This window comes from Bidens hawaiensis, unplaced genomic scaffold, assembly GCF_021521415.1.
Source record: "Bidens hawaiensis isolate Kalapana, Puna unplaced genomic scaffold, B.hawaiensis_p1.1 tig00002735_1, whole genome shotgun sequence".
Taxonomy (NCBI): domain Eukaryota; kingdom Viridiplantae; phylum Streptophyta; class Magnoliopsida; order Asterales; family Asteraceae; genus Bidens; species Bidens hawaiensis.
In genome coordinates, this window is record NW_027491147.1 from 1,418,398 (window position 1) to 1,432,849 (window position 14,452).

Consider the following 14,452-nt stretch of genomic DNA (forward strand, 5'->3'; position numbering starts at 1 on the left):
GCTCGGGATGAGCCGGGTGTGGAAGGATGCGGAAGCGCGAAAGATCCCGATCGTCCTCAAATACGGTTTGAACTCTGTTCCTTACGGTATGCTCTGTTTCTTTTTGTTGATTCAGAATCTCTTCTAACTTCTTTCCTGTTTATTTCAGAGGGGAACGACTTGCAGTCGCTCCTGTATCCGCGGGAGGCTGACAGTCCCGCTCGGATGGGTACTCGTGCTCTAGATGAGAACGAGTTTCCCATCCTAGAACAAACGGCGGATCGGTTCGTGGAGGTCTACCCGCTAGGCCACGAGATCCTGAGCGCCAGGCGGCCAGGTAAGGCGCTATTCAACCCTCGACCCCTCAATGTTGAAACCTCTGCTGGAATTCCTCTAATCTTATGTTCTGATGAGGAATCCGCAGATGGTCCTCCGTTGGTGCGGAAGAAGAAGGCTGCCGGCGGGAAGGGGAAGGAGAAGGTGGCCTCCACTGCCGATCCGGTGCCTCGGTCTGACTCAGAGGCCGAGAGCGAGGAGGTGGCGGGGAACCCCGGTGGTGATAAGACCACCGCTCCGGAGGCTGTGACGACTGTCACCTCCGGAGAGCCCAGGATGACAATGGTGAGCGGCGTGAAGAGGCCGGCTCCATCGGGTTCATCCCCGCCTGTCCGCACTTTTAGGCTCAAGAAAACCCGTAAGTACAAACTTTATTTTTAACTTCATAGTTTTCCATCATTAATACTTATCTTCTTTGTGCAGGCGTGGATGTTGACGCATTCCATGGTGGAGCGGGGAAGAGTACCCCCCCGCCCATGACGGTAGGCTTGGTCAGCCTTCCTGAGGCGACGACCCAGGCGGCTGTGCCTGCTTCCGCTGGTTCAGTTGCTCATTCCATTGAGCCAACTGTTCCAGCTGTGATGACATCACCGCCGGCTGTCAGTGCCATTTTTACCGCATCTTTCACTGAGCCGGCGGTTACTTTTGCTGCGGATTCCGCAGCGGCGACAGCGGCGGCCGCGGCGGCCTTCACCATGCCTCCTCCGTCATCGGCAACGACGGCCGATCCTTCAGGTATGCATGGGGCTTCTCGCCAACCTCTGCCTCCTTCCCATCTACCTGACCTCTTGGACGGATTTCCCTTGGGTTCAGGTGATGGGTTTGGCGGCTATCGGCCTGTTATTGACCCTACAGGTACGTAGGGTTCTTTTGGCCTATTTTTTTTTTTTTTTTTTATATCATCTTTTCCTAACTGCTTTTTGTTTTTTGCAGTGTCGGATTCCAATGAAGTGTATGTTCCACGATGGAACATCCGCCGAGGAACAACCCTTCGCACACCTGTGGAGTGCGTGGAGTGGGCTCGTCACGCAGCTCCCAGTGGTGCGTTGGGGGAAGCCATGGCTAGCTACCAGGAGGGTAGGCTAACCAATGAGCTTCAGGTTCTCCTGGCCCGGATGCAGCCGCGCGTCGAGCTGCTTTGTCGTGAAAACGACAAGTTAAAAGCAGCTCGCATTCAAGAAGTAGCTCAGGCGCGGGCTGTCCGGGAGGAGAATAGGAGGCTCTCCGCCGCGGCTGCGGAGAAGGAGAAGGCGTTCAAGGCCCTTGAAGTTGAGGTTCAGGCCCGTCTCGAGGCCCATTCCAAGGCTGCCCAAGCTGTTAACGAACAGCTTCGGCTGGCTAAGGAAACTGCTAGGAACGCAACTGAAAGGGCCACCAAGGCTGAAGCTGTTGCTGAGCCTCTACGCGCGGAGAATGAGGAGCTTAAAGCCAAATTAGAGGCTCTCCAGCAGGCTCATGATGCCTTGGCGATGGAAGACGCCAAAAAGCTCCAAGAGATCCTGGACCAGAGGGGGGTGCTTGACCACACTGAGCGGAAGCTAAAGGGCGTCGAAGAGGCTGCGGCTAAAGAAGTGTTGCTTGCCAACCTCAACAAAAGTGAAGCCGAACGCGCCCGTAACGAAGCTCAAGCTGCCCTCCAGGAAGCTCTGGTTGCCAAGGAATGGCTTCTTCGAGAAGCGTTGTCTCAGGTATGCTTAGCTTCATGTCTTCACGCTTTTCTTTGTAAATAGAAAAGGTTTTGATACTTGTATTTTTTTTGTAGGTTGTGCATCGGGTCTTCGCGGATACGTCTTATGACGATGCTATGAGCGCAGCCCTCAACGCTTCTCATGAGGATGGGGAAAAGGCCGGCTTCCTGCTTGGTCTAGGGTTCGTTGAGAAAGGCATCCCGCCTTCCAACTTCCCTTTATTTGATGTGGATACTGAAGCTGTTTACGACCAAGCAGTGAATCAGTATGCCGCCTTCCCGCATCCGGTGGTGGAGAAGGTGAACGAAGTTGCTGCTGCTGATGATGGGTTAGCTATCCTTAAAGCTTTCCTTGAACCGCCACGCTCTACTGATGGTGCTGGTCCAAGTGAAGTGGCCCTGAAGCTTGATCCTGAAGATCCCTTCCCACTGCTAGGATAGATTTAGCTTGTATAGATTTATATTCTTGTAGGCGGGTAGTTACCCGGCCATTCTTGTAATGAATATTATGAAATATAAATCTTTGTGCGGGTAAGACCGCTATTTTCACTGGATTCCTTGCTTTATAAACGTTATATGTCTTGCATACTTTAGTTTAAATTAGCAATTTTCCAAGTGTTTAGAATAAGTTAACCTTTGAACGTGGTAGATAATAGGTTGAAGTTTTGCTTCCTCTTTCGTGATTGTGCGGGTAGGACCGTCACTTGCACTTAGTAGGATGGCTAAACTTTACCTACATCTGACCTGCGTGGAGGTTTTCCTCATCTTTTTAGAAATTTCTAAGTGTTTAGGATAAGTTAACCTTTGAACGTGGTAGATAATAGGTTGAAGTTTTGCTTCCTCTTTCGTGATTGTGCGGGTAGGACCGTCACTTGCACTTAATAGGATGGCTAAACTTTACCTACATCTAACCTGCGTGTAGGTTTTCCTCATCCTTTTGTTAGAAATTCTCTGTTTTGAATAAGTTATCCGTTCGACGCGCGGTTGTCAATAGGTTCGGTTTCCTCTCATGATTTGTGCGGTTAGGACCGGCACTTTCATTTAGTTGACCAAAGTTTACCTATGACTGACCTGCGTGAAGGTTTGCCGTTTTTTGGGTTTATGAGGGTTTTGCCGCCTTCCCCACGCAACGACTTTTCACGTAATTATGCGGTGAAAACCGACATCAGTGTTGAATAAATTAACCGTTCGACGCGCGGTTGTTAATAGGTTAGTGTTCAGTTTCCTCTATCATGATTCATGCGGATAGACCGGCACTTTCATTTAGTGGGATGACAACTTTACCTTTAACTGACCTGCGTGAAGGTTTGCCGTTTTTTGGGTTTATGCGGGTTTTGCCGCCTTTCCCACGCAACGACTTTCACACTTATGTATGCGGTGAAAACCGGCGTCAGTGTTGGAAGTTCATAAAAGTATAAATGTAAAATCATCAGCGTCGATGTTCTAAGGAGAATCATTTCCATTAGAAGTGGCTCTGGGCCTTTTCTTTACAAATTTGGAATTGATCTACATGCAAACTGTGTAATTGAGCTCCCTTCCATGTTGTTGGGATGGGAGTGCCATCGAGCCGATATGCACCTGGTTCGGGATCTCGTTGTTTACGCAGTATGTAGTCTCCAACATTGAAGCTGTAATTTTATTCGTGTTTTCCCCAATAGGGGTTCTACACGCATCAGCCTGCTCAGCGTTCATTGCGCCACGAGGTGCGCGAGCGTCCCATCTCTGACAAATGCTTCGACCATGTCCTTAACGTCTGTGCATTCTTCAGTGTTGTGGCCTTTTGTCCTGTGAAAGTCACAGTATTTGCTCCGATCAGCATTGGGACGATGTCGGATTATTGGAGCATTTGGCCATGGGAGCTCCTCAGTGGCAAATATCTCGGTGACGCTTTTGGTGAGTGGCGTCCATCTGGAGTTCTGTTTCGACTGTACGTTATCCCTTCCGCCTAACCGATGTTGCAAGCCGGATGAGGTGTCAAAGTTTACCCTTGATTGCCAAATGCCTAGCTTCCGCTTTTTGTTTAGTCGGGCGGTAAGGACGTTGTCTTCTCTTGTTTTCTGGGTGTAGAGGTTTGTGCTCTGGGGGAGATCTCTACCCAGTTGCTTCTCCGTTTCCGCAAAGCGTTTAGCTGCTGTCATGATGGCATCCCATGTGGATGGCATGCCATCTTTACCCGTTAAGGTGCGGATGAGCTCTAGGTCGTTCGCGCCCTGGATGAAAGCAGCGCGAACAAGATCTTCGCTGATATTACTCAGACTTAGCTTCTTTGAGTTGAAGCGAGTGATGAAGTCTGGCAAAGATTCATCTTCCTCTCGAATGCATTTGAGGATTGTCCATTGCTCTTCGGTATACTTTCTTTGTTGGCTGAAGTGTTGGCTAAACTTCTGCTGGAAGTCTTCCCAATCGTAGATGTGGTGGACCGGTAGACGATCGAACCACGCTCTAGCTGCCCCAACAAGCGTCATTTGGAACATGTAACACCACGTAGGTTCCGTCCAACTACTGATGGTTGCCCCCGCTATGAACCTGTTCAAATGATAGTCTGGATCAGATATACCATCGTAAGTGCCGATGTTGGACATCTGTTTGGCACTTTTCGGGACGATTGCTTCCGCAATATCCTTTGCAAATTTGGACGTTCCCGCCTTTGCAGCAGTTGGTGTAAATGTTTTCGAGAAGTCACGTGGATTCCCACCTGTGTTTTTTGGTTTGAAGGTTTCTTCAAAATGCCTTCTCGGTTGGGAGTCCGTTTCCTTACGCTTCCCTTTCGCCCTATGACGAGGGTTTGCGTCACTATCGGATTCCTCCGAATCATTGTCCCAGTACTCTCCGAATTCGTCAGCCTGTTGGACGGAACGCAAGCGTTCGTCCAACTCAGCTTGGAATTCCTTCTGACGTGCCTCCGCCCACGCTTTAACTTGTTCAAGTGTTTGGCGGGGGAGTCTCGTCTGTTGTCTTTCCGCCTGGGTATTATTGAATCCCATGGGATGGTTGTTTACTGCACTTGCTCCAGCTTGGGTAACTGGGGTAGTGTTCGTAAAATTTACTGCACTTGCCCCGGCTTGGGTAACCGGGGTAGTGTTCGTAAAAACTGTGTAGTCGCCGCTATTCCCCCAGTAGCTGGGGTTGTGGTTACCGGAGTTTCTTTAACCATCTTTCCAGAAGTTTGAAAAAACTGAAAAGAAATGAAGTTCTAGCTTTTATGCACGGATGGCGCCAATGAAGAAACACTAATCGGACCCCGGGCAGATTACGGATAACCTGGGGGTTAGATAGATGTTTCCCACGAGGGGTTGGACCCGGCAAAGATGGTTCTTCTGATAACATGCAAAACAGACACCGTGAGCTCGTCACTGAGAAGGGGGGGGGGTTCCTCCTTGTGACCACCCTCCGGCGTGAGAATCAGACTAGATTGCTCTTGAATATAAATGTATATTAAGAGATTGCTAGAGCAGATATCAGGTATAATATGTAATACGAGATAGTATATGATGATAAGATGATAAGATCATACCATTTGGGGTATTTATAGCCGAAGGTAGGTTTCCAAGAAGGTATAGCCGGCTGAATAGTATTCCTGTTCTACCAACTGTGGCCTACGCACGTGCCATGCTGGTAGTTGGTGGGTAGGCAGCAGCTGACAGTGACCAGGCCTGCTGTGTACTATTCCTTTTCCACCAACTGCCGGCTATGCACGTGGTATGACAGGAGTTGGTGAGTAGGCAGCGGCTAATAGTGACATACAGTACAAGTGCATGCTGCTCGCCATACTGTTGTCAATAAGCTGTCGTATCTTTGGTCAGATCTTTTGCCCATACCTCGTCAGGTACAGTACAGAAGATCTTCCCGTATCGTACGGACTGGCTTATTTGGGCGGGAGTATTCCCCCTCCCGCCTTTGTGCGGGATTGGTCCCGGCTTTGCTCATTCCTTCAGGTGACAACTGAATTATTGAGAGCTAAGTTCCTTGTGCGTGTAGCCTTGCTGCGCGGGTGGCCCTCCCTGATGGCTTGTATCCGCAGCTACGGGAACAGGCGGAGTACTTCACCATTGGGAGGCATTTCCTGCGGGAACAGCTTGCGTACTGCGCGTAAGGACGTCACGTCTCTGAGCATGGTGGGTCCTGCAGATCCAATTGGTTTCTGCGCAGACGTCTCTTTTCAATGTGAGTCTTGCGGGTCCAACTGGACTCTGCTGGGACCTACCTCTTCAGGTAGCTTCCTACGAAATAAAAAAACTGAAAATTCTACATTTCTACTGCAATCGCATATATATGTCAAGCATATGAACTGATTATAAATTCATAAAACTTGAATACACTGTCAATCACATAAACTCAAACCAAATCAAATTCTTATTATACAAGATTCTTGTTGTCTCAAAATATCTGTGCGAACACGTCGCTCTTAATTTTTTGAAATAGCACGCGGCTATCCGCTATGCCATCTAGCTAATTTATCACGGGCATGATTTGCCTTTTGGAAGGAGACTTGTAATAAAGATAAGGTTTAAAATATTTTTATCCAAGATTTAGTCCAATGTCCATTAATCCTTGCATGTGTATTGGATGTAATATTCTTTGAAGGGTATCATATTCCGAAGATAAAACCGAGTTAAACCCAAGTAGTTTTTTGGACGTTAAGAGTTTAACCATCTAATTAAGAATTTTTTGGGTTATTTTAGTAATATGCAAATTAAATACCCCCTTTTTTTCCCTTCATATTTTGTTGGTTTTGCTATTTGAGATTTTATACACTTGTCATTTTACATGGGAGCAGCAACAACAAACCATGGGAAGAAATTAGCAATGCCGAGGTGAAGCCGTTCATGCCACCCGCCTAACAGAAAGACTATCATTTAAGCCTAGCAGGTATTAATTAACATTTTGGTGGATGGGCGGGAAATTCCATGTGTAGATCTTACAAGGGTTTCCTCTCTTACGGGTTTGGAGTGTCTTTGTTGTTGGGTCAGAATGCATTAAAAGTTGCTTCACGCAATGTAATGTTACCCAAAATATATCCATAAATGTAATTTTTAAACGACTTAGTTTTTCTATTTAAAAAGCCTAACGGTTGGGCTTGTTTTTGCCTTCCAGTTTGTTGTAAATTGTTCTCTTCAACGGATGAAATATTATTTTTATAAAGATGCCAGACCTAGAAAAAAGAATAATAATAATAATAATAATAATAATAATAATAATAATAATGAAAAGGAAATTAAAATTGGGCGAGGGGGCCATATTTTTTTTTTGGGCGGGGCCTTGGAGGCTTTATGTGAACTTGTTAAATCAAGTGGGGTACTATAAAAACTTGAAAAAGATGAGTGCGATTTTTAATATAGCTATTATAGTCAACACTTTTTATTATTTTAGTAGTAATTGTGATGCTGACAACTCTCTTTGATTCTTATATAAAATGCCACCAAAATTGTCGCTACGTAGGTACTCTATATTCCATTTTTAAAATAGTTACATTCTTTTCCAATAAAAGAAAATGATAGAGTTTAATATAACTTTTAATAATACTTAATGATTTTTAAGAATTTGTTTATGAAAAACGACGATTAGCATGAGATTATAAAATGTCTTTGAAATATAAAAATGTAGGGATATAGACCTTCTGGTAATGAATGATGTTTTTAAAATGTTTGACAGGAAGATAAATGTTTAATTAGTTAGTCAGGTTTTAGGTGCTCAACCAATTCCATGAAATCTTAAAAGTCAAAACACATTTTTCTTCTACTCTAATTTTATATGCATCTTGTTATTGATTAGTCACTTCACTGCTTCATAAATATGTTACTTTGATACACTAATTAAAATGTAAAATTAACTCTTTAAAAAGCATATCTCAAGTCATGAATAACAGATCCAGTTTGAGCTTGAACTTGACTTAACACTCGTTTTACAAATTATAAACGCGTTCCAGGCCATAATTTAATTTCCCTACAAGCTTCCAAATTGTGTGTTATACTTCTATTCCCAATTATATATTACAGAAAATCAACCAAACCTGAATAAAAAAATATAATATATGAAGTGACATTAATTAGTTTTTAAGTTGTTCCTTCTTTTATATAGATAGCCCACCAGAGAGGAGACCATAAGCACTTCTCTAAGTTTTGGAATTATTCATTTACTTTGTCATTGGCTATCTTTCTTATACATTGTTGAATAATTCTCAATTTAAATTTGATGTCTGAAATTTTATCAACCTAAATCGTATGTTGTAAAACTATGGTGATCAAACAATTGCATATAATAACAATAACAAGAACAAGAACACGATGATGATGAACGAATTCTTATTGATAAATATTGTCTGATACAAATATAATGATCGGTGGGGGGGGGGGGGGGTATATAAACCCTACCAATTAACACCGTCGTGACGCTTAACAATAACCGTTTCAACATAATTACATGACTGACCCCTAATCTATTTACAATGACACTATTAACCTAAATATACTTTAAACTAATGACAAACAAGCCCTTATAACTTATAAAACAACTATTATTTTGTTTAACTTCAATACTCCCCCTTAAACTAAATATAGTTCAAAGGAGGTCTTCAATCTTCTTCAAAGTAGAGTTGGTTCCTCGTCCTCTTCTTGGATCAGATTCGCCTCCCCCTTCTTTTCCCATGTTGGACATTCATTTTTGTAATGCTCAAGTTCATGACACTTGTGACACCGTATGTGACACTTGTGACACCGTATGTGACGCTTGTCCTGTTGTACTCGACCATCGCCTCGACTTCTACCGGAACCCCGACCTTTTACTTGGCCACGTCCAAAGCCTTCCCGATATGAGTTTCCACAACCGCAATGCTCACATTTATGGTGTTTGCCCATTTCCTTTTCATTCATTTTAGTGAATAGAAGTTTACCCGACACGTCTTCCTCCTTAGTTTGCTTCTTAGTGCGTTCCTCGAAAGCCTTCAATCTCCCAACTGCTTCTTGGAACGGCATCGTGTTAAGATTTGCAAACTGTTCGATCGTTGCTACTATCTGAATGTATTTTTCTGGTACAGACCCCAAAAGCTTTCGAACTAATCTTTTATCATCCAAAGTGTGCCCAAGACTACTTGCTTGTGATGCGATTTGACTAATCTTTCCGGCATAAACATCGAGTGATTCGTTAACATTCATCTTTAATGATTCAAAATCTGACTCGAGTGTTTCAATGTGTGCTTGCTTAACTCTATCAACCCCCACATGTCGAACCTTAAATGCATCCCAAATATCTTTTGCTGAAGTAAGATTTGCAATTTGCAAAACCATATTTTCTGGAAGTGCTTGATATAGAAATGCAATCGCCATATTATTTTTCTTTTCATCCACTTCCGCTTCTGTTTCTGCATTTGTTTCCACTACTTCCCAAATTCCATGGATATTAAAAATTGCTCGAATCCTTACAGCCCAAATTGTGTAATTTGTGGAGTTTAGAATTGGACATTGGAAAGTCATTGACGTTCCTCCTTCCTTAATCGCAACCGGTTCTTTGTTAGATGATTCGTCCCCCATAGTGCGTGCCTATTTTCTATTCTAAACTAATAAACTCTTATACTAAAAACATTTTCCTTATCTTCCCACAAGTACTAATCAACTATAATAATACTTGTACAATATTTAAGAAAACAAAACCTGGTTATCCTTTTGGTTCCTAATTCTGATCAAACCCGCTTCGCTGTTGAAAATCAAACCCGCCCGCTGTTGATGCCAATCCCGCCAATCTGCTGTTGACAATCAAACCCGCCTATCTGCCGTTGACAATCAATCCCACTTCTCCGCCGTTGATCACCATTCCCCTTAACCAAAAACTAAACCGTTTGTTTTCCTATCCTATCAATTTTGTTTTTCTACCCAATATTCTAAATTTGTAGAAAACAAAACCAAAAAACTATAAACACTTTAATCCTCTAATTCTTTAAACAATTGTTCATTGAAACAATTGTATGATGAATTTTATCAACAAAGAAACACTAACTCTTTGATGATGGCCCTCTAACCAACAAGATATTCTGCCCTTTTTTTCTTTATAATCCACCGAATATGAATTCTATATTGAGAATTCCAAACCAAAGTGCAGAAACATATAACTTTTGATTCCTCCTGTTGGTTTTCTTATCAAGACAACAAAGAAATCAACATTTCGACTCTTCTTTGTTTGCCTTCCTCTTCAAACCAGTCAACAAGTAACAACAATTGTTTGATAAATGGCCCTTAAACAACAATTTTTCTGCCCATTTTTCAAATCAATTCGATTAAACATAAAGAAAACTGAAAACCCACTTATCTGGATAGGATTCCTTCTTTCAATTATTTTTTGCAATTTAAAGAAACCAAACCATTCTTCCAGATTACTCTTGACTATATGATGCCTACAAAGTTTGACTTTTTGCCTTTTCTCTTTGTAGCACCCTTCAATCTGCCCAATTAATAGAATTCCTCAATTAATTACTTTGCAACCTTTATATCGGATTTCAATTAATGAATCGGTTTCCAACTTCCTTGATCAAACAGTTCCAATTTTGACGCCCTTGATTGCTAATGCCCCTGAACGATGGATTGAAAATAACCGCTCTGATAGCGTCTTCACAATCGATCAAAGTAATGAGTCAATTTCTTGAACGAACCCAGCGATTTTGATAAACTGGCTCTGATGCCACTGTTGTAAAACTATGGTGATCAAACAATTACATATAATAACAAGAACAAGAACACAATGATGATGAACGAATTCTTATTGATAAATATTGTCTGATACAAATGTAATGATCGGTGGGGGTTATATATAAACCCTACCAATTAACACCGTCGCGACGCTTAACAATAACTGTTTCAACATAATTACATGACTGACCCCTAATCTATTTACAATGACACTATTAACCTAAATATACTTTAAACTAATGACAAACAAACCCTTATAGCTTATAATACAACTATTATTTTTTTTAACTTCAATATCGTGCATTCTTTAGCATCTATTCATAATATTCAAGTTCTTTAGCGGCTGTTGAAGCCATACAACATGGCATGCTGCCGCATAAGTAGCCACAATGACCAAATCACAAATCGTAGTCGACAGGAAAGTTCCTGTAACATTCTAGCTCCAAGATATTCATTCCCAGCTAGAAAGCAATATATATTTTTTTGTCAGTAATTGAGCTAGCCCAATAGCTATTGGTGTATCCCTCAACTTAATTTCTCTTCCACATCCAAATTCTATAGTTTCAGCAACTTTCGTAAGAACTCTTTTGGGAACTCCATAATGACACAAAGAATGATTGTAAACATATCTTAACATGAAATTGACAACAAATGCTAATTCTGGCCGCTTTGAGTAAGATACAACAATCCCGCAAGAGAATTCTAAAAACCCGTTCGCCAGTTGGATTTTCTTCGTTGTCTGCCTGATATTTTTCAGCAAAACTTCTAGGAGTTGGGCAGGATTTGCATTTGCATTTTCCAAACTTTATGAAATGATAAACTGCGTAGTTTCTTTGTGCCAAAAATATCCCATTAATTTGTATGACTTAATCCAAGAAAGTATGACACCTTTACAAGATTCGAAATTTCTAATAAAAATAAGGTTTATAAATTGGGCCGTACTACACACACATTGATCTGATCTCACATAGGATGGAATGTGAGAACGACCCATCTGAGATTAAAATAGACGGCCGTCTACAAGTGTTGGTGGTTATGACACAAACCCTACAAGTCAGACAGTCTTCACAATTTTCATGGACGAGCATCCTGCATTTGAAGATGATTTTACGTGGCTGACGTTAGCCGTGACGACACAAAAGACCGTCTTTCTTTTTTTCTTTTTTGTCATCTACCATAACAAACCTGAGAAATTTGCAAGAGGTCACCAGAGGCACATCAAATTCACATATGTAAAATGAACTTGTGAATAACTCGAATGTTCCCAAGTTTGGGTAAAATTAATAAGGAGATATTTTATATAATTAACCCCCCCAAAAAAAAGGAATGAAGGCGTCAGCGCCGCTATCCAACTTTGGTAGCTTGGGAATCGGTATGTTTCACAACTCAAAATTTCCATCATTCTGATTATAACATTTGTAACAGTATGCCACAGTTTGTGGAATTCAAGGTGAATATATCACAGTAAACTTGAGAACGAAAATGTTGGAAACACAATTAGCATGTTAATTTCATTTGTATTTGATCCAAATCATATATATATTTTTGGCTACTCATAACACAATGAATGTTTTTGTATGAAATCCCAACATACAGTATTTGGTTGTGTTTGAAATATGAAGATGCTGAGGTTATTGATGTTTGTAATTTATGCTTGAAAGATGCATCAAAAGCCGGTGGCCATAAAAATGTGTTTTAACCAGCCAAATGGATGTAGGAGTGTAAATGCTTTGGTTAACAACTTCCTGTTTGTCAAAAGAACTTTTGTGCAAGATGTCAAAGTTGTCAAATTGGTCGCATTTGTTAGTATTGTTCATTCATATTATTGGGAAATGGTAGGTCAATCAAATTAATCTTTTCTTTTCTTTTTCTCTAAAATGGAACACTAAGTTAACAATGAGGATGTAACAAGTTCAATTGACAGGTAAACCATGGATAAGATAAGCAAACATAGACTTGTCACCACCAATATCGATCTTCTTATTTCAGCTTCACAAGGATTTGTTTGGAAGGTATAAAGTGAAGCTTTTTTGGCTTAGGATTGTTTGATTAACTAAGCCAGTCTTTGATCAATAAGTTCACCCAGTGGATTGTTTGATTAACTGAGCCATTCTTCGATCAATAAGTTTATCCAATGGATTGTTTGAAGGGTAAAACATGAAGATTATGTCCGAATTCTTTGACTTAAGCTCTGTGGTTGTTTCAATGGATTGTTTTCAACACCTCATGCCACATAGTGACCTTAAAGAAAATTCATTTAAAATTTATAGATTGAAGTTTAATATATAAAATACAGATGTCCGTCTGGTGTTAGTTTGACCAGTGGCTAGTTTCTATGATGATGTTCGTACCCTAACACACTTTAGATTGTCGTCTAAAAGAAAACACAAACCAAGGTTTGGTTTCTATCTAACAACCTTTTCGACCACTTGAGAGCAGCCGTCTAGCATGGGTCGATTATTTGCTTTGATGACCGTCTGCAGGCAGTGTGGGATCAGATTTCAGATGGTGAGAGGATGGGTGCATTACAAAAAAGGAGCGAACATGGGTCCGTGCAGAAGGACTAGCATGTGGGAGAGGAAGGGCATTCGCTAGAAGAGTAGAGAGAAAGAGTCATGGGAAAGAGGTTACTTATGTAAGACACTAGTCTATCAAACAAACAGACAGTGCCAACGTGGAGGCTCATGGGCGCCCACATTAGAGAATTTTTAATCATTTAAGTCCGACAGATATTACCTTCTTAAAATAGCTTTTACGTTAATATTTTTAATGTTTCTCCTACGAATACACTAATTAAAAACATATGCCTGACCTAGAAACTATATATGATGAAGGAAATGAAACTTGGGTTGGGCTAGGGGGCGTTTTTTGGCGTTGGAAGTTTTATGAAAACTTGAAAACATGTTATTACTCATTGATTCAAACCCAAACGAACATCAAGGGTCAAAAATCAAATCCCAACAAGAATAATATGGACAAATATAGCAATTAACAGCAACAAGACATATGCGCACCAACTGTTCATCATAAAAATGCATAAATACTTCATTAAAATCTTCAAATGAACCTTTAAACAGGGCTATGAATCTAGATCTACACACAAGATGAACTTCGAGCACCGTTATTTCCCTTCACACTTTATTTCCAAAGATCAAACTTTATTTCCAAGACTTCAGCGGGTCATCAAAAACTTCGAGAAATTGATGTCTCGGTTCGAGTAATCGCGAAATTAGAACCTGAATATCAAGAACAAAGTTGAATCAGTTGATTTGACCCGCTCCGATACCAATTGTAGGTCCCGACATCGTATCAGACAAATAACAGATTTTGTTCTTAATAAACGATCGAGACGGGTGCGGTGAAATCAGAAGATCGAACATATAATGTAAAGATAAGATAAAGGATAATGAACGACTCCGTAATTGGTTTAAAAGTTAGAAATATATTAATCGAACCGATCCCACCCAAGGTGAGCTCCTCTTAGGTGGTTGATTACACCATAGAAACACACACATAAAACTAACAAATGAAGTTATATATATAGCTAAAACCGTTTCTTCTAGACGCCTTTTCTCCATTAAAGCTAAATGCGTGCAACGAAGATCTCGTCTCTTATCCGGATTTCTCGCCCAATTTAATTATTAACTTGACCATAAACATATTACGAGTTTCGTCATATTGATATCTCAAGTCACAATCTATTGACCTTACAATTTTTTATTCGTTTTTAATAATTGTGACGCAGACAACTCTCTTTGATTATGCTAAAAATGTG

General features: G+C 41.2%; 1 protein-coding gene across 1 annotated transcript; it reads right to left on the minus strand.

The window, feature by feature from the left end:
* Positions 1–8,583: 8,583 nt before the first annotated feature.
* LOC143620915 (uncharacterized) lies at positions 8,584–9,528 on the minus strand. Its single transcript, XM_077092487.1, has one exon. The coding sequence runs from the start codon at positions 9,526–9,528 to the stop codon at positions 8,584–8,586; it is 945 nt and encodes a 314-aa protein (XP_076948602.1).
* Between the last annotated feature and the right edge of the window lie 4,924 nt (positions 9,529–14,452).